Source organism: Taurulus bubalis, assembly GCF_910589615.1.
Source record: "Taurulus bubalis genome assembly, chromosome: 2".
Lineage (NCBI taxonomy): Eukaryota > Metazoa > Chordata > Actinopteri > Perciformes > Cottidae > Taurulus > Taurulus bubalis.
The window spans coordinates 12,704,005-12,731,868 of record NC_136590.1 but is presented as its reverse complement, the minus strand read 5'-3'; the positions used below and the strand labels follow the sequence as shown (position 1 = coordinate 12,731,868).

General features: G+C 41.3%; 3 protein-coding genes across 3 annotated transcripts; 1 reads left to right on the top strand and 2 right to left on the bottom strand.

Annotated features, from left to right (window-relative positions):
• Nucleotides 1–55: 55 nt before the first annotated feature.
• On the bottom strand, nucleotides 56–11,560 carry LOC306752179 (ataxin-2-like protein; the record flags this gene model as incomplete). The annotated part of the gene is made up of 23 exons (XM_079235905.1): nucleotides 56–661; nucleotides 847–1,018; nucleotides 1,112–1,291; nucleotides 1,636–1,745; nucleotides 1,865–2,006; nucleotides 2,173–2,354; nucleotides 2,616–2,679; nucleotides 3,731–3,865; nucleotides 4,350–4,419; nucleotides 4,512–4,834; nucleotides 5,373–5,434; nucleotides 5,624–5,698; nucleotides 5,800–5,913; nucleotides 6,007–6,093; nucleotides 6,201–6,640; nucleotides 6,831–7,079; nucleotides 7,630–7,721; nucleotides 8,772–8,893; nucleotides 9,206–9,365; nucleotides 9,501–9,572; nucleotides 9,846–9,902; nucleotides 10,445–10,484; nucleotides 11,436–11,560. The coding sequence occupies 23 exons, from the start codon at nucleotides 11,558–11,560 to the stop codon at nucleotides 600–602; spliced, it is 3,135 nt and encodes a 1,044-aa protein (XP_079092031.1). The 3' UTR covers nucleotides 56–599.
• Nucleotides 11,561–13,458: 1,898 nt separating this feature from the next.
• Nucleotides 13,459–17,903, top strand: mto1 (mitochondrial tRNA translation optimization 1; the record flags this gene model as incomplete). Its single annotated transcript, XM_079214195.1, has 12 exons — nucleotides 13,459–13,648; nucleotides 13,773–13,972; nucleotides 14,087–14,204; nucleotides 14,833–15,131; nucleotides 15,250–15,362; nucleotides 15,505–15,695; nucleotides 15,800–15,930; nucleotides 16,408–16,612; nucleotides 16,708–16,879; nucleotides 17,196–17,305; nucleotides 17,460–17,617; nucleotides 17,728–17,903. The coding sequence occupies 12 exons, from the start codon at nucleotides 13,459–13,461 to the stop codon at nucleotides 17,887–17,889; spliced, it is 2,049 nt and encodes a 682-aa protein (XP_079070321.1). The 3' UTR covers nucleotides 17,890–17,903.
• Nucleotides 17,904–18,104: 201 nt separating this feature from the next.
• LOC306753794 (tectonic-3-like) lies at nucleotides 18,105–22,148 on the bottom strand (the record flags this gene model as incomplete). Its single annotated transcript, XM_079237712.1, has 14 exons — nucleotides 18,105–18,362; nucleotides 18,485–18,619; nucleotides 18,743–18,890; nucleotides 19,044–19,147; nucleotides 19,252–19,350; nucleotides 19,438–19,557; nucleotides 19,649–19,723; nucleotides 20,100–20,138; nucleotides 20,226–20,338; nucleotides 20,780–20,888; nucleotides 21,007–21,119; nucleotides 21,286–21,383; nucleotides 21,475–21,589; nucleotides 21,773–22,148. The coding sequence occupies 14 exons, from the start codon at nucleotides 22,146–22,148 to the stop codon at nucleotides 18,120–18,122; spliced, it is 1,887 nt and encodes a 628-aa protein (XP_079093838.1). The 3' UTR covers nucleotides 18,105–18,119.
• Nucleotides 22,149–27,864: the final 5,716 nt, after the last annotated feature.

Here is a 27,864-nt window from a genome sequence, read left to right as displayed (position 1 = left end):
ACAAACAATCAATGATACAATAAATTAAAACAAAGCTTTGAAGTTGAGTTGAAAACTTTATTTTTTGGCCATTGTTGTTTTAATATTTTTTTTTGTCTTGTTTTTTTATTAATTATATTTTCCTAGAGGAGAGAAGAAGCAAAAAGATGGTTTTAACTACTGTATCGATTATTTTTTTTAAAAGAAAAATGTTCTAAAAATCTCCTCTCCTCTTCAAATCTGTCCTTTCATGCGGTATTCGTGAGAATCCCACGACAGTCTGTTTCCCATTTGTGTCATGGTACTTACAAAACCGCACAAGGCTAAAAACACTGCTGGAAGATGCTGTCTGCTGCTACTTTTATTTTTATTTTATCCACATGTTTTCCTCTCCAACTAGTCCACCCAGCAAGGTGCCTCATGTCTCTAAAATGGGAAGAAGTTGGAGAGAAGAACAGGATGGCAGCAACGCTCGGACATGTCATCATCAGCATTAAAAAGGTCCTCCTCAGTGACACCCAGGTTTTTTTGTACTGATGAATGTTGCAGCAGAAGAAGAATAAGGTGCTGTGAGACTTTCTGTCCTCTTTCTCCTCTGTACGATCCTTTCAGTTTGTTTTTCACGAGTCACGTTCAGTCTGGGCCAACATCCAGCAGGCAGCGGGGATGTTGGGGCTCATTCCTAAGAACAGTTTGGGAGGTGGGGAGGAGGGTAGATGGGGTTTAGTTTCCAGGCTGATGGAAGGGAGCAGGGTGCGTTTGTACCTGCATTGCTGTGAGGGAAACAGAAAACAGCAAACACTATAAATGCTACACTTCAAGCCACAAAGAGGATGATGGGATGGCTTTGGCTTTTACGTCTCGTACCTTGTGGATGTCCTATGTAAAAGTGTTGATGCGCTCCTTGCTGTGGTCCATGCTGGGGATGCTGGGGCACTGAGCCAGGGCCCTGCTGAGGAGGCGGCTGCAACATCACCAACTGGGGCTGACCGTGGTTCCCCGAGTGGTGGGGACCCGACATGGCTCCCTGTACATGGGCCTGGGAGTGTAGATGAAGTCATTTAAATGCAAAAGCCATTTGCAGTGATGCATGAGCAGGAACCATACAGCAGAAAAAGTGTCAACACCATACCTGTGCTAGCTGTCCAAGGGGATATGTTTGTGGGATACCCTGGTGGCTGTGGATGCTGTAGCCCTGAATGGGGTAAGAGCCTTGTGGAGACGTGTGGCCCGGCGGCATGTTGGGTGGGGTCGGTGCTGACAGGGGACCTGAGTGGTACAGGGACTGGGGCTGTGGGCCTGACTGGGCATTCTGAAAGGAAAGATCACCAAGTCAAAAGAGATCATTAATTAATCCCAATAACCATGTCACAGAGGCTGGATTCTCTGAAGGATGAGAAAAAGAGTCCCGAGTCCAGGCTAAACAGGCACCACCTCCCCAAATGAGAGAAAGTAGAGAGCCTTTTCACTTCTCTTGACCTTGTAAAGGCTACAATTCAACACATTTCTTATGTCTAGGATCATTTTGGTCGAGGCTTTTTGAAATGGCTTGTCCACCTGTTATAATACAATTCATCTAGAAATCCAAACTTTGAAGGACACAGCAAAAGTGTTTCGGTATATTTGGGGGTAATTCCAAGCAGTCCTGTGTATCACCTGTCCAGGGCTAGGTGCAGCGTGCTGGGGAGGGGGCTGGTTGCCTGTCGGGGTACTGGAGGGCTGGGGATGATGAACGGCACCCGAGTGGTGGGTGAAGGACTGTGGAGCTACGCACAAAAAAGAGATCATTAGTGTCAAACTGATGCTTTATACTGTTTTACTATCAATACATTGCAAGACTCTTTCTGGAAGTATGAACAACTTCCCATCAAAAAACTCCACTCACCGTAGATGCCCTGCTGTGGTCCCTGAGATCCGTCTCCCTGTGCAGCGAACTGAGGGCCTCCTGGGGGTCCCAAGGCTTGTGGGTGTGGACCCCCACCTTGACCTATCATCCTAGCTCCACCTTGCAGCATGGAGTACATCGGCTGAAGAGGGGGGAGAAAAGAGCTTACGGTGAATGTTTTTAACAGATGTTGAATAATAAGCTCCCAGAACCACTTGTGTTTATTTTGATGCTGCTGCAAACACTCAGCTGACCATTTAAACACTGAATAAATAAATTAAAAAGATGTTCGAGGGCAGACTTCCTACCTGTCCAGGGTAGGGTGACATGGCCTGGAGAACCTGCTGCTGGCTGTACTGCTGTGGGTTGTACTGAAGGTAGGACTGAGGGTAGGGGGACGCGACCAGTGGGGCCCCGGCTGCTGACGCTGCAGCTTGCAGCATCGGCGGGGCTGAAGAACCATGGTCAGAACGCTGTGCCACGACTGCGCCTGGAGGACGTGAAGCATTAATCAAGATGACAGAAACACGGATGGAAAAACAAGACAGCTTTAACCCACTAACAGCAAGGGGCTGTTTTTAAACTGATATTTTGTTTAGCAAATGTCACTGCACTGTTCATCATATGTTATAGCTATCTGGCTTTAACAAGAGCTGACAGGACATTAATCTCAGAAGCAATTTGCGAAAGATGTAAACTAAGAATAAAAACCACAGACATGCAGCGTGGGAGAGAAAAACACTGCTCTTACCTTTGGTCCTGGGGTATTTCCCCTGGCTGACTGTAGACATGGTGTACTGGTACATTGGTGGGGGCTGAAAGACATAAATTATTAAATTTTATTTGCATTACCCAATATCACAAAAATTCTCAGATCTTGAATCGGATAAGAAAAAAACTGCCCCCGAAAAGCCAACTAGTAAATAAAGAAGGTAGAAACCTAAAACCTAATTTGTATGGGAAGGAAAGGTGCAAAAATAAGAAAAAGCGCTGAGCAAGCAGCAAGACTGGAGGGGGGATTTAGCATGCCTAATTAAATATTTGACAACTGGGCATCAAATACACAAAAAATACTAAGTTGGCAATATGAGCGAGTTGGACTGGTGTAAAATGGAAAAGCATCTCCTGCCACTTGCAGCTTTGACATACTCTCTTATTTTCTGAGCACAGTTGTTTTGTTAAACAACTCAGACACAGTTCCGCAAACACTTCAGGCGGTTTAACATTAGTCTATTTGACTTGTTATGCAATAACCATCTATTTCTAACATCTAAATTTGACTGCCTACCCGCTTTGGAATAACAAAAAACAAGACTTGTTTTTGGATGGCACAGTTGCAAGACTTGAAAGATCGGCAAGTATCAGCTGCCACAAGGCAACTTTTTCTGCCATCTCCAGGTTTCACCGCACAACATTTCCTCACTGAGGACGTGTCACATATTAGATAAACTATTTAAAAAAAACGTTCAGATGCTGTGCAGGTATGATATGATGTCCCATTAAAAGCTTTAGTAAAAAAATAAAATATATATATATATAAAATATAAGACAGCAAACGCAAAGCAATGAGACGACCAACCAAGAAATATAATGAAGACTTAATACCATCATCTGCAAGTACTGGGCGCATAAAACGATTCAGGACTCTGCCATTGGTCTGGTAAGCTATGATGGGCATTTTATACTATCGTTTGACTTTTTACAGACTTAAGACTTCTTTTTTTTTTTTCAAAGACTGGATTCTTTCTCATCAGGAATTTTTATTACACTGTTGATGGCCAGACCAGTTGTTGTGCTACACATTTGTTGGGTTTCCTTGTCTTAAAACAACATAATTATTACAAATGTAAAAGTGTATTTGCTCACCTGCACAGAGTGGATCTGTGATACATAGGAGAGGTAGGGGGTGTTGTACAGGGGTCCCTGTCCGCCTGGGTGCTGGAGGACCACTGGGCTGGGAGGCGTCGGCCGAGGAGGGGTTGGCGCAGTGTTGGGCTTTGTCTGTACGACAACCAGAGGGAAATAAAACCGGCATGTCACTTTGCTAATCACAGGGGTTTCAACACATTTTATTAGAAAGGCACTGATTGCAATTTTCCATGCTAATTCTGATTATTTAAAAGTCTGACCTGACGATTCCTTATACAATAATTGACAGATTGTTCCAGGCTACCATTCCAAAAAATGTATTCAACCCTCCCAAAGTAAGTGTAAACTGTCAAAAATGATATGTTATCCTTTTGCTTTGTTATCATCAAATGATTAGGAAATAATAACTTTTGATTCTTTTTTTTTAAATTTTTATAATTATATTATTCAATAGAGGAACATATAACAAAATAGCTGCAGTAAGTATTCGTCCTAAACAATAATATTGATTATAATTTTTATACCATTTTAACATATTCTCTGATTACTAAAGTGCTCTTAATATATTACTCCAACTTGTCCTTTTCAAGGGTTTAGCAGGAGTAAATTGGCTTACCATCGGCATGTGAGGTTTAATAGGGTTGAACTCTTTAGCGTTGGGGTTTAAAGTTGATTTCTTTACTTGCCTGAAAGATATGGGTGAAAAAAAAGTGTTTACAAATGACAAAGGTAAGCAAAATTGAATCGTTTACAAGAGAAATCTCTTTTTAAAACTCACTCTGGCACGCCCTCTGTCCGCTCCGTTGACTCCTCGGTTCCTGGGGTCCTGGCTGGCTGCGGGGTGGCTGGTGAATGCCTGTCTGAAACGGGTGCTGTGCTGGAGCTTGTAGCACCAGGTGTAGTTGTGGTGTCCTTGGTGGCATCCTCAGCAGGGGCTGCTGAAGGCTGAGGTTGGTGCTGGGAAGTACTGGGAGCTGCAGCCTGAGCTTTGGGCTCTGAAGCTGGGTCCGATGGCGAGGGTTGGGCGACCTCTCCGACGGCAGGTGGAGCTGCTGTTGCTGGGGAGCTGGGCGAGCTAGAGCTGCCTCCACTCGGCTGGAGCTGAAGAAGAAAAAAAGCCAACAGATGAATGTGATCTAATGCATGTATCTAAATGTAATCTAATCATTAACTCAAGTATTTATTAGACAATTTCTAGCTTTTTGTCTGGAGAATTAAATCATTTTAACAACTTTTAGCTATCAAATCTAGTGAGTGGCCAGTAGCCCCCCAGAAAATGACTGACAAGCTGAGGTTGTGTCCAATAAAACAGATTCTAACAGAATCATGGTCAAAATGTCAAGACACGGCGAAACCGGTCTGAACTTCAACGACAAAAATGGCTGCACAACAGTAAATAGTCACATCAAATAACTTAATAATAAAACACTACAGTTCCTAATGTACAACCAATGTTTACACTAAGAGGTGTTGCATAAAAAGAGAATATACTTCAATGTGAAACAAATGGTTACAACCAAGTGAATAAAACACAAGGGATGTTTTAAAGAAATCGTCTAACATTAGTGATGTCTCAGCCTCTCGATTAGTCACAGATTTTCAAATTTCAAGCTTCATGGAAAGACAACTCAACTCTTACCCTGAATTCCTTGCCAAATTTACGCAGCTCCTCAATCTGCGACCTTTGCTGAACAGAGGGAGCTGGTGGAGAAGAGGAAACAACCGTTAATCAAAATGTGATCATTTGGGAACGGCAAACTCAGGGCATGTTTCCAAAAACATACAAGGAATCCAACAATGCACAAGTGGATTGTATATCTTTGTATGTACGTGTCAAGTTAAATTAAAAGCCTAATTTATCAAGACTAATCATTAGTCTAATAAACACACCTTTACTATTCTTGCTGTCCTCTGTGTTGCTGAGGTTCTCAGCAGCGCGCTCCTTTGCGACAAGGATCTCATTCACTGTAAAGACGAGACAAAAAGGTCATGTCATCATAGAAAAATGGTATTGACTTTGATTTCAAACTGAGCTATAAAACAGGAGGCGAGAAGTCAGACAGTACCATCGACAGGGAAGAGAGGGGCGGGGCCAGACGTCTTATGTGGAGGCATGGACACAGACGATGTGTCTAAATAAGGCGTGTCCTGGGAAGAACCTGATTTAGGAGAACGAGTAGCTGCATGGACAAGACGGTGAAGAATAAAAGGTTAAGTTTTACGCAGAATCAATCAACAACATAGAGGACTTTGTAACAGTTGACTGAATGTACCTGTGGACTGAGCGTGTGAGTTTGAAGTACGGACTGTTCTGCTCGACTGTGGAGGCCTTTGGGCTTTGGGAGATGTTCTGGAAGAGACTGAAAAGGCAGAACAAAAATCTCCTTACAGTTTTTTGCAATTCATACTGCCTCCGAAACATGCAAAAATGCTGTTAAAACACTTTCCAACAAGTCTAAACACTTACCTCCATTAACAGGCCTGCCAGCGTCAGCCAGCGAGTGTGGGAGTGAGTGGGAATGAGGGACTGTATGTCCGTGTGGGGCAGGGGGACTGGCTGGAGATGAAGCCGCAGAGGCTGGCGTGGGCGCCGGTCCTCCTTGAGAGGCAGGTGTGTACGGGCTCGCAGGGCCAGGGTTCGGGCCTGGGCTTGGGCTTCCCTGGGGGTGGTGGGGAGCGTAGGCTCCACCTCGGCCTGAAAGAGGGTTGTTTCTCTCTGAGGGAGAAACGCCAGACTGGGGACCAGCAGCAGAGGCCAGTGGGGGTCTGGGGGAGGAGGAGGATGGAGGGTTGGATCGATAACTTCCGCTTAGACGGTTGTGGGGTGGAGGTCCACCAGGCCCTCTCTCAGCTCGCTCCCGGTTCATCTCTCTCTGTCGTTGAGGTAATGGAATGTACTTGCCGTCCCTGTAAGAGACAGATAATACAAAGAGTGGGAACGCAGGGGATACAAGAAATACTAGTGCATCGAAACATGATGAAAACTAGTAGAGGTTTAAAGTTCATTTAACATTTTAACTGGGCGGATTGTAATCTATAATCTAATGACAGTAGCACTACTTCTCTACATGCCCAACAAACAATCGGCCCCACTCACCTGGTGCTGGATCCGGGGCTGTCTCTGCCCCTTTCACGCTCTCTGTCACGGGGGCTTTCACGGCCCCTCTCACGATCGTTGCCATCCCGCACCACAGCACTGTATTTGTCCTCCTCACTTTTGCCCTCATCATTCTCCAGGCCGACACGATGGCGATACTGGGGGCTGGACTCAATCTCACTGGCTAGGCGAGCGGCACGTGCCTCCCTCTGACGAAAATTGTCAGAGGTGCCCTTCTCCAGCGGCACACTGGACAGCAGGAGAAAGTGGGACCAAAAAAAAACCGTGATGCTCATATTATCATAATTATTCAGACTAGGAAATAATAATAATCGTATTGACCCAAACAAGATTTTTCCCTATTTCTTGAGCGGGTAAAGATGTAGGGTGCTGTTGTTCGACCCTCTAAAAAGCCACCTAGCTACAATAGCAACCATGATGCGTAAAACAGGCAATATTTCCCAAGTCACCATTACGAGAGTTAGCAGCCATGATGTTGCTTGCATTGTCATGGAAACGCAGCCACTTTCCTAGTATGTCTCCACCTCATCAAGTTATTTATTTTATAGCTGTGAGTCTGCCTGGCATACTCTGTCAGTGTATTGCATAGACTGAAGTTAGAAACAACTATTGCTACCAAGAGGAATTGGAAAAAAAACATTGATGAATATGTATTACACTGCTAACATTACATTCTGACACCGTATGATTACCTGTTTAATACACTTGACCACAAAATAAAGACACACCATCTTTATTAAATTATTCCTGAAGGCAATAAATCCCTGTGGAAACTTACGTATACATAGAAAGGCTTGAATCATATGTTGACGTGACTCCATATTTCACTTCATTGAAACGGAACATCTCATTGGCATCCCAGCCATTGGACTGAAAGAACAAATATAAAAACAAAATAAGAGATTAAATACAGCCTAAAAATAGTCAGTACTTTTAAATAATGCTAACTTGGTAAAACGGTGAAGGAAAAAGTAATGATACACATTCAACTTGTTTCTTTGATTGAGGCATGAATAATCAACTAAATAAGAGCCTGTTTGCATAAAAGTATGTATATTATACAATTTCTGGGTCCGAAAGGAATTTATTTCATGAAATGATCAGTTTGTAGGGATGTTCTGATCCAATGCCCAACATTGGTCATGGTTTTGATCAAGGCATTTATTTAACAGATCGGTATCTGCCATATCAAGCTATTGAGCAGGCAAGTGTTTTTACTCACAATGCTTTCATGCACACAACAGTCATCAATTCTCCAACTTCCCGCCGAGTGTGTCAGAGCAAGAGATTAGTCCAGCATGCGGTTAAACCCTCCCACACACACCATAAACAACAGCAAAACGCAGTATAAGACTGTTTATTCATGTTATTTACCCAATTTATGTGCACTTTTTCCATTTCAGCTCATGCTGTCATGTATGAGCCCCAGAGCAAAAAGGCAAAAAGGGTAATATATTAATGCAATCCGTGCAATTTTTTTTATACAGCCATTAAAAAGACACACTAACGCAATACAGTTCATTCAGGTAGCTCAGGCAAAGGTTATGCCAAAGCAACAAACACTGGAGGACACTTTTAAAAGAAGAGAAATATTTACTTGAGACAGCGACAAGGCCATAAAGACTAGAGGGAGAATTTGTGATTTTGTAAAAAAAGAAATGAATAAAAATAAAACCATTGAGGAACAGCTTGGATGCAGGTATGTTTTTATGCAATGCGGCGCTATTCAATGTAAAGCATATACATCGGATTGATTTTAATGACTTGAAGTGTGCACTGTGCAGCTGTATGGCCACGAAAATAGAAGAATTGGATTGGGACCCTGAATTGGCAGATTCTCAATATTAAATGGCATGGAATGGGACATGTCTAGTAGTTGGTGTTTACGTATGTGTGCGTTAAAGAGACAGAGTGACTCACTGCATCATTTTCCAGATCGTAACTCTCTCCATTGCTGTCTCCTCCCTCCCATCTTTGCAAAACCTTCTCCTTGTGGTCTCCATTGACGCGAGTGGCGCTGATGGCTGTATCTGTGAAGGTGTCTAAAATCCAAGACAAAAAAACTGATGAAACATTCTCCCAAGTGTTTAATTTGGCCAGATTAGTTTACATCCAGCATTATTTGAGTCTCAAAATGTTACATTAAGCACCATTATGTTATCATTGTTTACTTAAAACCACATTGCAGAATATACATTATTTTCTCTCTTTTTTTACCCCACAAGATTAAGAGGCAAGGAACATGTCATGTCACCCAACAAAACCATTTACTTTAAGTAAATGTACTTTAAGTCAACGCTTCAAATGCATCACAAGTCTGTACCCTGGCCACATGTATGTATGTGTGTTCGTACCTCTGGTAGCAAAGTTGAGGTCAACGTCTTTGCAGATCATAGTCACAAGGTCTGAGGGGCTGAAGATCACAGTGTCAGTGATGTCCTCCCTCCGCGGCAGCAGTGATGTTGAGCACTCCTCCTCACTGCGTTTGTGTACAGCGTCCACAGCCAACTCACACTATGGACCAAACATTAAGATGAGGACTATGTGAGCTTGCACAGAATGACTTACAACAAGTTTACCTTTATGACAGAAATACTTGCAGTGCTTCATTAAATTGGCAGAGGAAAGTACATGACGCTAGCTTCTTACCCGAGAACTGAGAGTCTTGAATATGCCTTCGAATACGCTGCCATTCTTCACCCTTATGTCACAGGTGGAACCCTGAGAAGTTAACCAGATAAATTAGCCACAAACAAATTGTTATTTAGATAAAGAATAATTCCAAAACTGGAACAGAGTTTGTAGATTAATTTTACATATTTTGTACACTGCATATTTTTCGGGGTAGCTTTGACACAGGATGCATAACTTGCCTCTCACAACCTAAAGTAATATATGCTGGAGTCATATGGAAAAGGAATTTTAACCATGCAAGGCATGTCTAGAAAAATCCTTAGTCCGAGAACAACATTGATAACAAGCTAAATGACTTACAACAACAGCTGTGAGGAAGTGAAGCATTCTGGCATTGTTGTACACACCCTCGAACACCTGCGGATGGGAAAGGGTATTAAATATCTATCAAGCAAAGTTTCACAAAGACATAACATAAAAAAACAATCACACAGTGACATATCTAAAAAACAACATGGTTTAATGCGTTAACCACTACATAAGATTAGGTAGCCAATTCCAAGGGCAGGGGGAATACCAACACTCTTTTTTACAGGAGAACCACTTAGGCCTATCACACACCATCCCGAATTTAGGGTTTGAACCATTCATAAAGACTATCGTCACAGGTTTAATCCTGATATCAGATTAAATGCACACACTAGTTTCTGATTATATCAAATATATTTTACATCAGAAATGTTTGTAAACACAGGAGAATAAAAACTTCCATATGTTTTAACCCAAAGGTGCTCATGTCCTAACAAAAAATGTAAATCATCACGCATGTATATGTATGTGAATACACCTAAAATATATTAAGATGGTGATGGATTGGAACATGAAAACAAGATATTTCTTCAATATTGTACAATATATAGTGTGTTTGTTTGCTGTCCAACTTTTCTTAGGTTACTCACAGGAGATGACTGGAATGTCGGTTTTGCAGAAGTTCGATTCCTGTGGAAAACAGCACAGTTAAAAGATCTTGTCGTCTTAGAAACGAAAGGAGTGCAACTTGTTTTCAAAGCCTGTCAAGGCAGTCTCACATTGCACATGTATACAACATATAGTGAAGTTCAGAGAAGTTGACAAGCTTACGTAGAGCCCTGAAAAAGTTTCCATATCAGCATTCCTACTGCACTGAAAATCTACAATGTATACTTGGACTGTAGAATAACCCACTATTAATGTCTACTTTACAGATACTTTCCACCTCACATGCACCTTCCATCTGTGTGGCTTAGAGCAAAAACGCTTTGAGCGGCACAGAGGCATTTTTCAATAAAATGCTTTGTATTAATTTAGATCTTAAACTAAACTTCCATATTGGTAAACATATCAAGACATTGTGTTACATTTCACTACAGTCAACAATGGGATAAGATCAATCTTGATACTAAGTGCCCCCTCCATTAAGAAATTAAGAATACACACATGGGAAGGTATCAGTGCTAGACTGTTACAAAACTAAGACGAAGCTGGCAAGAGTTCAGTAAACACACACACACACACACACCTCTGTGACTTCGATGTTCATTGTTTTGTTTGTATAACAGACTCTCTTAGCTACAAAGGAACATTTTTTAATTATTTTTGTTCCATCATCAACGCTTTTTCTCTGGCACTGAGAGGACAAATACACTTTGAATAGCCTGTATGCGGATTTGCTAGCAGCTCACCGCTTTCACCAAACTGGACCAACCTCACTTGTTTTAATCTTCGGTTCAATGTGGGTATTCTCATTGGTCCAAAGCCCCTTTCAGTCCAACATGAGCTAATCTCATTGGATGGAGAGAAGCTCCACATCCGAGACACGCCCACTGAACACACAGCGCCTTAACCGGTAGGCCTCCCAAGTACCAGGACAATCCCCGGACTGTCCTGACCGAAATCCCCCAGCCCGCTTACCTCCCGGCCGGTGTCCTGTTGCCACTGTTGATGCCGCTTACTGGAGGAGACATACCGACGGGGCCCGAGGTTCCGTTGGACGCCTTTCTCCCGCCTGAGCCGGGTTGCTGCTGTTGTTTCAGCATCTCGAAGCAAAAAGCGTTGACACTACCAGTTGTAAGATTAAGCTAACTTACAAACACGGATACCTCACGATGTGAAGTTGCTTTAGAAGCTAACTATCTTTAGGGATATCACCTGTCCCGTAGACCGCAGAGCCGGTGTAACCTCAACAAGACCGGCTGCTGAGCTAACGCTACTCTTGCTAAGCGACTCGCTTGTGGCCTAAAATGTAAAGGCAAAACACCTCCCTATTTAAATTAAATGTAACATATAACTTAACAATCCCCCCCAACTACCTACTCTGTAACCACAGCGGTTATGTCAAAGCAAGCGACTCGTGAAATCACACGAGTTTCCGTGTGATTTTAAAGCAATGGCCGGCTGACTTAGCATTAGCTGTGATCCTCAAGCTCACTTCGGGCGCTTTCCCTCCGGGGTTTACTTTCTTCTCTCTGTCGCCTTGACTGCGACACCGCTGACCCTTCCGTTAAAAAAATGAAGGTCTCGGCGTTACTGTCAGTTACCTAAGGAAGTTTGATTGTTCAGGTTTCTTACTGAAACCCTGCTGCGGTCGGTCAACACCACCTCTCGGTAGGTTCACTTGACTCAATCCGCGCGCGGCTGACTGGAAACCGGCTGGAAGGGGGAGGGGGCGTGCACGTGCACGTGCGCGTGCGTTTTTGACCTAGTAGTGAGCGCGCGTACGTGGAACGGTGTGTGCGATGAATCGATACTTACTTGATTGATCCTTATTTATCTCTGTTATACACAAGGATGAGTGGTTTCTACTGCACACGTGGCAGTCAGCAAAAAAGAAAAAGATTATATTATTTTGCCGACAAAGTATTACTTTGATATTTATTAATTCCACTTTCACTTTCTGCATTTTCGTGCGTAAACTGCTGTTGCTTTCTTTATGTTTTTATTTGTTTTGTTTTTTATTTCATTCACGAATTCGTCAATTAATTTAAAGGACAGCCAAAGTGTAGGCAAACCGACTTGGAATAGTAAAACAACTTTGTCAGTGCGCCCATACACCAGTCATTACGACGGTAGGCTACAGACAACATGGCAGCCTCCATTAACAGCGTTTGTGTTACATAGCAGGAGTTTCTCCAAGGATCTTCATCTTTCTTTGAAACTTGGTTTCTTCTGACATCATTCTGGTCATTAAACTTAAGACTGCCTTCGTTCTTTGTCAAAGAAGTTGTAAGTATGCCATTATTTTATACTCGGAAGTGACTTGTTAGTTGCAATGAAGCGATACCGTACAAAACCAGAACTGTTAGGTGTATCTGTGCCTACATATAAAAGGATTTGTCAATCTTCTTCTGATCCGTTATAAAGATACATGGAATTTGAACTCTAAAGGGTATTTACATGTTGTGATGTTTATAGATCTGATAGTTAAACACTTAACATAAATGAGGAGTATACAGTTTGGCCAGTGCTTTTGAGTGGAAATTAACTATGCTATCATGTATTTTAAGTAAAACTATACTTTGTAATGTCAAATAGTCACCCGTAAAGGCTTGAAAGGTGTTAGCATTGTCCTTCATAGAGAACCATGGCTCAAATGCATTACAATAGATTTAAATAGTGACACGTTGTCATAAATTAAAACAAATTCAGATCAGTTTCAATATTAAAATAATGGTTAAATGTCAGACCTGATGCAACACAAATGTAACACTGCATAACACCCATTGGTCTGGCATTGGTAATACCTCTACCCTTTAAAATCACTATTACACTTTGGTAAACTATTGAAGCATGACTTTTGACGGAGTACTACTCTAATTAACAATCAAATAACTTATATTTAACCAAAGATTAAATTATCTCAGTTGGTTCTGATTAAAAGGTCACAATGTCCACATGTCTGACCATCTAACCCTCACTCTGCAGGTATGCATCCCACATGTTGACAAAGAAGCCTCCCGCCCTGCAGAGTTTCCTGTCACTGGTTTCTAGACGTGCCAGTCACCATGTCCGACAGCAGTATGATGTCATTGTTGTGGGTGGGGGTCACGCCGGAACTGAGGCAGCGGCTGCAGCAGCCAGAGTTGGAGCTGAGACACTCCTGATCTCACAGAAAATACAAACCATTGGTGAGAGAACGAGACAGTTTGCACTTTACAAAAAGGTTTCTCATTGTGCATTCTAGATTTTATATTTGATTCAGTTTTTTTCTTCTACTAAAATGTACTCCTTCTCTCATAACATCCCTTCAAGGTGCCCTGTCATGTAACCCGTCCCTGGGAGGAGTAGGGAAGGGCCAGCTGGTGAAAGAAGTAGATGCTCTGGATGGGCTTTGTGGCCGAGCAGGAGACTGGGCTGGCATCCATTTCTCCATCTTGAATCGCAGAAAAGGCCCCGCTGTGTGGGGCCCGAGGGCCCAGCTGGACCGGCAGCGCTATCGTGACTTTATTCAGGTATCTCAGAAGCTGATGTGGTTTCATTTTCCGTCTTTAGCATTACAGATTTTTGTTCTGTGAATTGATTTAAATTGTTGTTCACTATGTTGCTGCCTGCTGTTTCTCATTCAGTCTGAGCTGCTGTCCACTCCCAGGCTGACGGTGTTGGAGGGTTCAGTGGAGGAGCTGTTGGTATCAGAACCAAACCCAGAGGAGCCGGGACACCACAGAGTCACTGGGATACAATTGGGTAGGGGAACAAATGTTCACCTTAGCTATTTTATCCTATTTTGGGCTTAGGGTGTGAATTAAATTAAGAAGTCTATCAGTTCTTACAAATACTGGCTAGTTTATCTTTACTTGTCTATTAGTCAATTTAATAGGAAACCAAGCTATATATATTACACGACTACTCTATAAGTAGTTTAAAAAACGTAATTTGGTTTCAGGAAAACTTAAACCGCTGATGGCATATAATATATACTGAATGTACTATTACTGTGGTCAAGTTTTTCTTAAATGTATTAACAGTGATTAATACACAGTGGCAAACACTTACTAATTTAAATTGCTACATTATAATTTTTGTATATGTTTGATGTGTCATCAACACATTTAGTCTTGGCTTGCCACTTTTTCCTTTTTTAATCATCAAACTATAATACATTTTCATCATTTATTTTATACTTTGTTTTCGTCAATGTGTTTTTCTTTCTCTATTAAATGATTGTACATGTACAACAAGTTTGTTGTTTGACATTTGATCCCTCACAAATATGGCAACCATTAAATTGCACCTCGAATCAGTTTACTTTTTGTTTAAATTTCATATACAGAAATCAGTTCATGCTTTTGCATCTCTTTTGACAACTTCTCAGCAAATGGAAGCCACCCAATCTCAGCCAGCTCAGTGGTTCTTACTACTGGTACTTTCTTGTCTGGCTCCCTCTTCATGGGCCAAAGCACGTCGCCTGGGGGGAGGATTGGAGACGCTCCATCGAGTGCTGGGCTATCCCAGACACTGAGGGAGACGCTGGGGCTCAGGATTGGCAGACTTAGGACTGGTACCCCTCCCAGGATTGTGAAGGATTCAGTAGACCTTTCCTTGGCTAACCTTCATCCCCCTGACAGCTATCCAACTCCATTCAGCTTCCTCAATACACACACACACTGCAAGGTAGAGTTTACATTTTCAAAGTTCACATTACAAAGTGCTGTCTATAACATGTTTTTGTTCCATCAACAAAAGGCCTTCTAAATTATGTATTTTATTTTGGAACTAATAACTTCTTCAGCCTGAAGAGCAGCTGCCTTGCCACCTGACCTATACTACCCCTGGTGTAGAGAGAGTGGTGAGGGAGAGTCTGCATCTCAACTGTCACATACAGGAAGACGCCAAGGGTCCTAGGTACGTACGTATATATATATATATATATATATATACACACACACACACACACACACACACACACACACACACACTATTACACAATTGTACACAGCGTGTTCTGAAACTCAAAAGTAATAACTCTAATCTTTGTATATCACAGATACTGCCCCTCCATTGAGTCGCGAGTGCTTCGTTTCCCAGGCCGACAGCACCAGGTGTGGCTGGAGCCTGAGGGGGTGACTTCTGACCTTTTGTACCCTCAGGGTCTGTCTATGACCATGCCCCCTGACGTGCAGCTCCGCCTCATCAGAGAAATTCCTGCCATGCACAGAGCTGAGATCCACACGCCAGGTGTGATCCGCTTAGTAACAATTGATTTACAGTACATATAAAAGTGAGTTACACTGATATGTTTGTATGTTCTGTGTTGCTTTAATGTTTCTTATATTTTCCAGGTTATGGTGTTCAGTATGACTTTGTGTGTCCCACTCAGCTGAGCCCTGCCCTGCAGGTCAAAAGCACCCAGGGTCTCTTTCTGGCTGGTCAGATTAATGGAACAACAGGGTACGAGGAGGCTGCTGCACAGGTAGCTGCATTTGTTTGTCACCCCATATTCAGCAATTCAAGGTTCATACAAATATTGTTGGTCATACAAGATGCAGTGAGTCTTCTGCTTCTACTTCGCTCTAGTCTACACACTCTGGATCCAAGAAAACTGAGATCTGATTATTTTAACAATCAGTTATTCAATTCCAAATCTTCTCTAACTGGACAAGAATATTGTTAATACACAATTTTTAAAGTAGTGGTGTTTTCCCTGCAATTCCACAACAGCTCATTTAACCTTCACATTGCAGCTGAATAGCAGGTGATCCACATGTTATTTTTCAGGTATAACAGAATGAGGAGCTTGTTGTCTTTCTGATATTACTTGTATTTGCAGTTTGTATCACTTGGAGGTAGATTCTTCTTCCTCATAGCAAATGTTGGGCATCAAGTTTGTGTACAAATTAGGAACTCACAGCTTTACACTCACCCAAGTACTATTGTTTGTGTCTGTCAGGGCCTGTGGGCGGGAGTGAACGCCGCCCGCTGGGCTCTCTCCATGCCTACAGTGGCATTGTCTCGGACAGAGAGCTATATTGGTGTTCTCATTGATGATCTGGTGAGTCGAGGCGTTACAGAGCCCTACCGCATGTTCACCAGCCGGGCTGAGTTTCGAACCTCACTAAGGCCGGACAACGCTGACCTCCGTCTAACTCTGAAAGGTACGAATAGTTTCTGGGACTTCATGAGGGGTCCGAGGATTTGTTCAACTTTCTGCTTTTTAGTTTTTCTCCTAATGAACGTTTTCCTCTGCCAGGGTTTGAGGAGGTGGGATGCGTGTCCACCATGCGCTACCAGGAGGCTGTGAGAGTTAGGGACAGTTTGCAGGATGCACTGGCAGTCCTTCAGGCTCTCGCTCTGTCCACCCACAACTGGAGAAAAAAACTGCCCGACATGGGTATGAGTGAGACCAAGAACACCTTGCTGACGTGAGTGACAAATATGTGGAATCTACATTACATTTCTCTGACGCTTTTATCTAAAGCGACTTACATGTTAGCTCTATACACCGTAGACACAGCAACGGGGAGTAATTAGCGGTTAAGTGTCTTGCTCAAGGACACAACGACATGGACTAGCAGAGCCTCGGATCGGACCACAGACCCTCTGATTGAAAGACGGGCTAACCACTGAGCCACAGTCGTCCTACACTGCAATGGACTAAATGTGTCCAGCTCCTTTCAAGATTCAGTCAAAAGGTGTCGCTCTTTGGTCCTGACTGTTACTTTGTGGCTTATTTTTCAGCGGTATGGACGTACTGCGGTACAACGATGTGTCCTTTGAAATGTTGGCATCTGCATTCCCAGAGTGCCTTTCACCTCACATGGAATTCTCACAAAGACTCAAGATAGAAGGTAAAAAATAGATTTGGGCCTTTTGAGGCAGTGCAGAAGGATAACTGACTCATGAAGACACGGTTCCCCTTCCCTGTTTCCTGATATTGTGTTCTTTTGAGCTACCATAACATTGTTAATTTCCTCTCAATAAAACGTTTCTCCTGTTATTTAGCTGTGTACAGGCCTCACTGTGACCTACAGAAGAAAGAAATTGAGAGAATTCAGAAGGAGGAGAACATGCCTCTCCCACAGGACATAAACTATTTATCTCTGCCGGTGTCTCTATCTCACGAAGTCAGAGAGATTTTGGACAGAGTTCGACCCACTACTGTGAGTATAAAGTATTTGTTGCTCACGAATAACATTTTGTTCTTTTAGACTCTTGGCTAAATTAAATTAAATCAGATTAATAGGAAACTAATACCACTCTTTTCCTCTAGCTGGGTGCTGCTACTCGTTTGCAAGGTATAACTCCAGCTGCAATCATCCATCTTTTCAACTACGTACGCCACACAGAGAGGAGAACTCACAGAAACAAACCAGACCAAAAAGAAGAGAGGAAAGCGCAGCTGTCCACGAGAAATGCATCTTTACTTCAGTGATATGATGACTCATACAATGTCTTGTGAAAAATACATGTATTCCTGAAACTGTACAGAAAATAAATTATGGTATTTGTTTTACTTGGGGGAAAAATACCTCTTTCTATTGTAAAAAAGCATTACAAAATAACATTTAACAGTAAACATATCAACATCTTTTATATACAAGTCTTTCCTCAAGATAAGAAGCCCTCAAAACTTTGAAAGCTCCCTAACTGCTCCAACGTTAGCTACGGGAAGAATTCTAATCCTATTAGTAACATTACTGTGAACAGCATTAAACTCCATTTGACCTTCTCAGTTACACTGCCGTTGATGACAATGTGCCCATCCAGCTCAGCCGTGCCTCGAGTGAAGAAACCAAACGGAAACTTCCAGTCAGGCTGAGGCGAGCCTCTGGGGGGTTCTGGGTAAACCGTAGTGTCGACAAACGTCACCTCAGTGGTTAGAGAAATAGGGGATGACGTAGGACACTGAAAAAAGAGAGGAGAAGAGTATTTTGGATATTTTCATAGAGGCGAAACAATGTGTGCTGCACAGAAAATAAGAATTTCTGATGCTGGCCTCACAGTGAGAAAGTATAATATGTGCCTACCTTGACATTTTGACACTGGAACAGGTATTTGGCCCCCAGGATGTGGTTCTGAGGAAGGTCTAAGAGACCCTGGCGGGCCCACAGTACTTGGATAGAGAGAGACTTGGGGAGGACGCAGCCTGATTCACATGTTTCCTGTGAGAGGGGACAAACAAGTCACTTTAAATAGAATAACAAGCTTATGAATTCAAACCAGAGGCACACACATTTCAGATAATTCTAAAAGCATAACACTCAAAGTGCTTGACTTTGCTGTACCTGCAGGCTGACAGGACATTCCTGTGTTATGACTCTTGTCCACTCCGGTTGGGAACCAGCGTCCATTGCAATCACATCTGGAGTAGCAAGACCCTGCAGGATTCCGTATATCTGGGAACGCAGCTCTGAGCAGTCACTAGATCGAGAACTAAACAGCACACAGATAGTGAAATGACATGTGAAAGATTGAATAAAACTCACCATTGCATCATTGTCATTTTTAATACTGGGACTCATTTTCCGCAACTCCCCCACTAATCTTCCTGTAAGGAACATCAGTTATAACTATATGCGTACTTACCTGAATGTGCAGCCAGTGAAGGTATTGTGTGTGAAGAGGATGGGTGCTCGTCTGCGGGGGTCAGAGGAACACTCCACACTCTGTGACATCCCCAGTGTGTTCAGCTAAATTACTGTCAAGGAACCATGGTGCCTGATTGATGCAAAGCTAGCTTGATAAATGAAACAATAACTTTAAGAGAAGTTCATGATGATGTTTGTAAAGATACAGGCTTCAATTCTCCATCAAAGCGACCAATGACAGGGGTTCCCACTTTCAATCCGGCAGCAGGTGTTGGACCTCTTGAAGTTGAGCTGGGTGTTGCCAGCTGGGAGAGAGAAATGGTATTTATCTTAGTGATTGAATCCATACAGTGGTTCATTTAGAGATGAAATCTGTGGCTTTAACTGGCTACCTGAAATTGTACAGAGTGTGTCTGCAACAGCAACTGATTTGGATCCACATCAGCTAAGACTATGTTCACTGTAGCATATGTGAGTTCCCCTCTGCCTGTGTATCCTATGACAAACTCCACCTACAGGAGAATCAGGAAAAGGAGAACTTAGTTTGACAAATTTGTGATTTCTGAAGCAATTTTTTTTTTGCAAACTGTTTTCTCTACTCACATTTGTCACCACATTGATACACAAGTTGTTTTGTTCACTTGGTGCAGGCCAATCAGACAGCGGAGTAACTGGGATCTGAAACAAGAGTTCGTAGAGCACCTTACTTTGGAAGAAAAACACGTCTTTAAATGGCATTCAATCCTTATCATATAAAGATAATAGTATGTAAGTATTTTAATGCACACACTTTTTTTACCTGTTAGTTAACAACACCTAACAAGTTAATTAGTCATGCTACAGATTCTGTCTTTTTGTAGATACAGTATAAGGGATGCTGTTTCATTCTAAGACTTGTGCTTGACGACATACAGGAGAAAACCCCAAATGCTATTGTTGGCAGGTGAAATCGTAGGCTGACTGAAACTTGTGCAGAGGCTGTGAAGTGTAACATGAAAGTCTTCCTGCTAATACCATGTATGGCTTTAAGCTGCATGTAAAATGATTAACTTACCAGAAAGTCTGATACTTGTGCCGTCTCTACTATTGGAATCTGTAATGAAAAATATTGATGTTAGTCTATCTACTGTGAGCTTCTCATCAGTATTTGTTTTACATAAAAGCATGCAGACTTGATGACCTTGATCAGGCTCATATCAGAGAAGTAGGAACGGGCGTTGAAATTTGGATCTGTGGTGCACAACTGAGGAGACAACATGCGGCTACAAGACAGAGACGCAGACCTCAAGAACTCTGCAAGGAAGAGGAAAACAGAAAGCGTTTAGAAAAACAGAGTTACGATGGTTAACATGGTGGTGGTATACAGGTGCAATATATTACACACAGAGTGGAGTAATGAAACAACTGTTTAGGCACATGGTGTATTTTTTATAAAAACACAGCACAAATACAGAAAAGAAAATGCCTGAAGATTCGGTTTGAGCGTAGACATCATTGACTGTTGGAGATCCAGATAAAGGGGTCTTCTGGCAAATTATGATATTATGTAATTTTCAGTGGTGCACTAAGAGAGTGACATGAGAAAGACATTGCTCATTCTTCAAGAGGAAGTCACTGACACAAATGTGTAACCTAGATGCCATCCAGAGGTCTGGCTTAGAAAATATTTTGGGAACCTCTACTACACCGTGAAACGCAACTGCTTCACATTCTTTTTATTTGGTGTGAACTTACTTGCAGGGTTGCTGTTGATGCAGAATGCAGCAGCAGTTCCTGGAGATGGCTGACGAAGGAGACCCCATACAGTCGAGTTGGAGAAATATGTCTGGATGACATCATCAACCTACAAAAATAAGTCTTTTATGCATTTAATTCACTAAATATAAACTCTACGATTCCATTTTACTCTTTAATACTTTATAAACAATATATATATATATATATATATCATATCCGTTTACCCTGTAGAAGTCTCTGCTGTGACGGCTGCTTGTAGGTGCAGGTGGTGAGAAGTGGTACGAGTCCCCTAAAACTGGATACTGCGGTGGCGCTTCGATGGACGGGGATGCATTATCTGTTGGGGGATGCATATTTATAACTACTTAGTTGGGAATAATTTCATGTTGCTCATTGATGGCTATTACAAAATGAGTTGTAACATAATGAGTGATTGCCATGTTGACAGCACTGATGATTGTGAATTCATTTCAAATGAATATATTCTTATTACTTCTACTTACTCTCAGACCTGACACAAAACAACGAGTCAGTCACAGTGACAAGAGACAAATCCACATTAGCCGTGAACATTAGCCATTTCTCAATGCAAACTCCTGATCTGTAAAATAAAATGAAAAAACTAATGTAAAAACTAAAATACTAAACTGCCTTATGTACTATATACCTTAGAGCATGTACAGAAGACTTACATGGCTTTCTGTGGACATCTGGTGAAGACCGTACTCAAGTTCGCAATGCCACAATCAACTATGTCGCAACAGCAGCCGATGTCACAGAAATCAGGCGTTAAATTACAGAGACAACCTGGAAAACAATAGAAAAGACTTGTGTTAGTCAGTCAGGACAACATAATGTTAAGAGGTTCACTGGTTTAACAAGAGTAAGATAGAAAACAGTGGATAGTGTAACACTGTTACTTGGTCAAATAAACAAAAGACTGCTGCAGAGTGGAAACACAACATGAAAAATACAGTAGACCTTAATTACCCTCTAAAGTCACCAGAGGTTGGACGGTGGATGTAGGGGGCGCCTCAGTAAAGACAGTGGGAGCTTCAGACACAGCCAGCGTCGTGCTTGCCATTGAGTCCAGAGTGGAGGAGTCCAGGGTGGAGGAATACAGGGAGGAGTCCAGGGTGGAGGAGTACAGGGTGGAGTCCAGGGTGACCGCCTCACTGGTGCCGACACTGGCGCCGTCCAGGGCCGCTGTGCCGCCCGGAGCAGGAGTTGCTGAGCTGACAGGCTCCCCATCAACAGAGCTGGGAGTGACAGTTGAAGTGACCCCTGAATCTGTGGCTGCCTGAGCCAAACGTCCACACAAGACGATACAAATCTGAAAGGAACAATACCACTGGCGGGGATTCATTTCCTCAAAGAGACATAGCTAATAGATACAATATGCGTAGCTAGCTAGTAAGATAGCAAGCTAACGTTAACTGTACACGTAACGTTAGCTTTGCTGAAATTGTTTCTACTAACTTACGTCGCTCGTTGCAACTTCACACTCGTGAATTATTCTTACAATAAAATATAACGGCGGTAAAATGAAATAAAGAACTCAGAAAATGTTTTAAAATTGATGCATTTCACTATAACACTAAACATGCTCGAGGCATAAACACAGCGAAGAGCAAGCTTCTTTTGGTTGCCAAGGAAGTTGTCATGTCGACTTCCGTTCCGAAGAAAAGATTACCGTAAAACCCGTAAACGAGAAGAAGTTTCACGACACCAGATCTTTACTACCATAACATGTCACATTCAAAATACACATTTAGGGTTTTATTTTACAACACTTTGCGTCTGTAGATTTCACCCAATTAACCAAATGTCAGCAAAAGATATGCATCATTAGCATATTTAAACATACAATTCCAGAAAACTTATAAACTTATAAAATAATATAAAATAAAAGTTTTAATGTAAGCAATCACGGGGAGTTTAATGGTGATATATATATATATATATATATATATATATATATATATATATATATATATATATATATATATATATATATATATATAGTTTAATTTATTTCCCTCTATTCCCCTGTAGTAAAATATGCCTAATTTGCATATTTAAACATAATTTAAGAAAAATTGCAATACAAATAATCAACTGGAGGTTATGGTATATTAGTTAAGATGTTTAAATATATCATATTATATTTGTTCATGTAACCATTCAGCAATGGTCTCCAGACTGTAAATTTGACTTTATCTGAGGTAATGGTTGAGTTGAGCTGTTTCCACTTCACTCGCATATACACTCACCTAAAGGATTATTAGGAACATGTGTTCAATTTCTCATTAATGCAATTATCTAATCAACCAATCACATGGCAGTTGCTTCAATGCATTTAGGGGTGTGGTCCTGGTCAAGACAATCTCCTGAACTCCAAACTGAATGTCAGAATGGGAAAGAAAGGTGATTTAAGCAATTTTGAGCGTGGCATGGTTGTTGGTGCCAGACGGGCCGGTCTGAGTATTTCACAATCTGCTCAGTTACTGGGATTCACGCACAACCATTTCTAGGGTTTACAAAAAATGGCGTGAAAAGGGAAAAACATCCAGTATGCGGCAGTCCTGTGGGCGAAAATACCTTGTTGATGCTAGAGGTCAGAGGAGAATGGGCCGACTGATTCGAGCTGATAGAAGAGCAACTTTGACTGAAATAACCACTCGTTACAACCGAGGTATGCAGCAAAGCATTTGTGAAGCCACAACACGCACAACCTTGAGGCGGATGGGCTACAACAGCAGAAGACCCCACCGGGTACCACTCATCTCCACTACAAATAGGAAAAAGAGGCTACAATTTGCAAGAGCTCACCAAAATTGGACAGTTGAAGACTGGAAAAATGTTTCCTGGTCTGATTAGTCTTGATTTCTGTTGAAACATTCGGATGGTAGAGTCAGAATTTGGCGTAAACAGAATGAGAACATGGATCCATCATGCCTTGTTACCACTGTGCAGGCTGCTGGTGGTGGTATAATGGTGTGGGGGATGTTTTCTTGGCACACTTTAGGCCCCTTTGTGCCAATTGGGCAGCGTTTAAAATGCAATGTATGTACTCTAGCTTTTGCTAAAACTCCTTAGATATTTTGTGCTTTTCAATATGCATGTCAGGACATACAAAACTGTTCCATACAAATGAGGGAGCTAGAGCTGCAATGAGCAGATTTTCCTCAGCTCCAAAAATGCTCGACTTTAGTAGTTACTTTAGTTGAATTTAGTATGCAAATTAAGCAATTTATTCTAAAGAAATTAACCAAAGCAGTGTTTAACTATAGGGCAGAAAGTTGTTTTGCTGTACCTCTCTTTGGATTGTACAAAAGTATAAGGTGTTTGTGTCACAGTTGAAGCCTGCACAAATCAGGAAAAATGGTGAAGGAAAAGCAGTGCCTCTGTGTGGTCAGTGTACAACCACAATGGTCTCAGTCATGTGAATAAAAGTGTTTATGTATCTCTGTCCCTTTACCTAAATGTATGTAATGGGGAAAGTGGTAACCCCGAGAGTTATCGAGCATCAATCACAGTACAATGACAACAACAAATATCTCATCAGTTTTCCTGCTCTCTGTGCTGTTTGTATAAATCCTGCCTTCATTTCTCCTACCTGATCATGTATAAAGGATAAACATGGCACATGATGCCATAAAGACAACCTGGTGAGCTACTTCTACTTTCATTGTATGAGTCTGGCCTGAATCAGGACCCTAGGAGGGCTACGTGCCAACGTTCAGGAAAGGAGAGTGTAAGTAGATTAAATCACATTCCTGACCTTCAATCAAACAGATTATTACTATTTGTTCCAAATTTCTTCAAAAAAATACGTAATGGGATCCATGACTATCAATAAGCAGATTTCTTGATCTCACTGTTTTTCCTCTTGATATACTTAGATAACTTCAGTGGCCATGAGCCTAATAGCACCATGCAAGGCTGCAGACTGCAGTGAAAGCCAATAAGAGGAGAACAACATGTTTTTTGATATAATTTGTTTTCTTTGGCTCTTTTCCCACTTATTTATGAGGTGCGCCCAATGAAAATTGTCAGATAACTGATCACATCAAAATGTATGATTTATTCCAAAAATATAGATCCTGTACTGTAATTCTTACTCACAAACGTAAAACGAAAGGCTATTTGTTAAATTTGTAATGATTAACATGTATCTTAAATTAAAGAAAGTTCAATTGGTCTCCAAAGGGATTGTTTAAAAAATCATTGGACATGAAGAATAAATGAGAAGCGCACATAGAGAGGGAAAAGTGGTAAACATCTCATGCTCAAAGAAGACTGCAACTAACATGAATTATTGCTTTTGCTAGACCTTCCTCTGCAAGTTCCCTCATCTTTCAAACTCCATGCTCACAGTTTAAAATACAGGTTTCCTGCCAAAAATCTGAAGTCTTGAGACTTTATACAAAAGATCATAAAACAGGCTGAGTAGTAACCATGACGAGTAAACTAGCCTTTGCGTCTATAAGAGCACTACGCCTTTGAAAATTAAGCAAAGACAACAAAAAAGAATACCAAATATTATCGCTACTACCCCTGCTGCAATTACCACCACCATTACTATTACTACATGAATGATCTAAAATGATCAAAATCTAATCTCTTTTAACAAAATGTTTGGAACAAACAGGCAATGAATTGAAAGCCGGTTATGATGATCTAACTGTCACAGTTTCATCTCAATATTAAAGCAAATTGGTGTGTTTATTGTTCAGCTTTGTCAAACCCTTTCCATAGTTTGCAGTTGGCTGGATGGAACCCTTTCCAGCTGCCCTTTGGTGGTTGCATGTCAACTATAACGAGCCTTTAGTGTCTCTACCAGGTTATGAACGCATGATTAACGGGTTTGAATATACAGATAAACAGTGAGGATTTTCTATTCTCATTAGAGTCTCAATAGATCCGAGCAGATAATTAGTGCTGAGCATTAAGACTTGCATTTTGAGATTTACAATGTGTATTGCTGTAAACAGACCTCGCTGTGAAAATTAAAATTTATATTATATGCAATGTCGCCATTTTTCAAAACCGACTGTCTGAAGATGAACATTTGTCTCAGTGAAGAGAATGCTGTACAAATTAAATAACTGAATATAAAATGACCCCAATGCAAAGGGAATAAATGTACATGAAAACATCAAACTGAACCTCTCAACTTGCTTTTATTACTCAAGTATTTTTCTGCATATATTTTTTATGTGCTGCTGCAGGTCTGTATCTATCGCCTGTAAATAAAAGGATGTCATGACTCTGTAAACGATTCACAGAGAGGCTTACAGCAGTGGGCCCGGTCTGCTTCTATTGCTTACTAATATCTTTTTATAATATGTGCCTGGTTCCTTTTAGTTTTTTGTGAATAGTACCCCCAAAGTGGTCAATATTGAATTGAGTAAAAAGATAATAATTACATGAAGCAAAAGCTAAGAATGAATTTCATGATGGCATTTTTCCAAGTACATTTTTTTTCATGTAATTTTTCATCACAGTGACCTCGCCCAGCCTCTAACCTTTCTCTCACCTTTCTCAACGTATCCTCATATTTGTATGAAATCTAATGAAAGAGAAACTCCTCATGAGGCAACAAAACTACTTGGTTAGGTTTAAGAAAATACATATTTGTTCATGTTTTGGCAACAAAGCAATTTACTTAGGTTTGGAAAAAGATAACTATGGAAATGTAGTAACTTGCTACGTGACCAAATCCACGTTGACTTGTTGTTTCACACGAACATGGGCCCCCTGGTTGATAGATGGGTGTTTGTTTAATTAGCCAGTTGGCTGCCAAAGTAACACTGAGTCAGCCAACTACAAGCTAAAAATGTTGGTAAATGCTGTAAACCGGCATTTTGTGTTCAAACACACTGTGTCTGTGTATGTTTTGAAAATCCTGAACTTTGGCAGGCAAAAGCACAAAAACATGAGATAAACATTTCAATTTCCTTTTGTTATCTCTCATCGTCCTTGCAAAAACTCTTCAAAACATCCTGTCTGCAAGTCTAGCGCCACTCTGTCTGAGTCATACTGTTAAGTTACAGCTCTGTCACGGGGAAGCCTATAATCTATATTTCAATCTGATGTAAAGCAAATGTTCATGAGATCCAAAATGATTTCTTCTCACCTGCGAAGAAGGTGTTTATTCTAATTATTATATTGTTAACTTTCTTCATCTTTATAGTACAATTTAAATTTTTACATGTCATTTAATATAGCGCAGAGTTCACGTTGCAGGTTGCTTTAAACTTTAGATTTAAACTTTAGAGATTCTTATGAGGTTCTGCACTTAAAAAGACAGGACTCAAGATCCTTGGAAACTTTAGGAAACAAGCTCAGCACGACTTGTTTCCTATTTTTAGTGATAATATTGTTTCTACCTTCGGCAGGATATTGAGTGTGGAACTCCTGGAATGTGTATTCTCAACTCTAGCTCAACTCTTTCATTTCCAGCTACACATTTTTGTATATGTTGCAAGCTTATCATGAAATGAGAAGGGGCCCTTTTCAAGCTATTTTTTTTTACTGCTATTGGTTTTTCAGTTGTATTACTATAAAAGTTTGGGTCCAAAGGTGATTTTCAGCTGAAGACTTTCAACATGTTTCTCACAAAAGTTTAAAAAAAAAGCAGACATGAATTCAAGCCTCATCAGATTAACTGCTCAAACAATCCTTTGTACTCTTTGTGTGTGATTATAGTGTGCCTCTGTGGTGTGTAGGGCTCTTGTAAGAACCTCCCTTGTTCCTTCCTCAAATTACAGAGCAAGCAGTTGTGAGGAAAAGTGGAATTCATACGTAACTGTGAATGTTACGTAAGGGCACTTATAGGTCTGCCTGTGCGAGTTCCAGTGATTGCAGACAGACAAGAACCTGTTACAACCACTCAGACAGCCAGGTTACAGAGATAGAAAGAGGGGGGAAATAAACACATTTTCGAGTGACTGAAGCACTCAGGCTTCAGCCGGTGGTTCAGGAGGGTTCCTTTTTTAGATGTCGGAGAGGATTGAGGCTGGAAACCGGAAGACATCAAGAGGACTAAACCAATACATTCAATTCTAATCAAACAG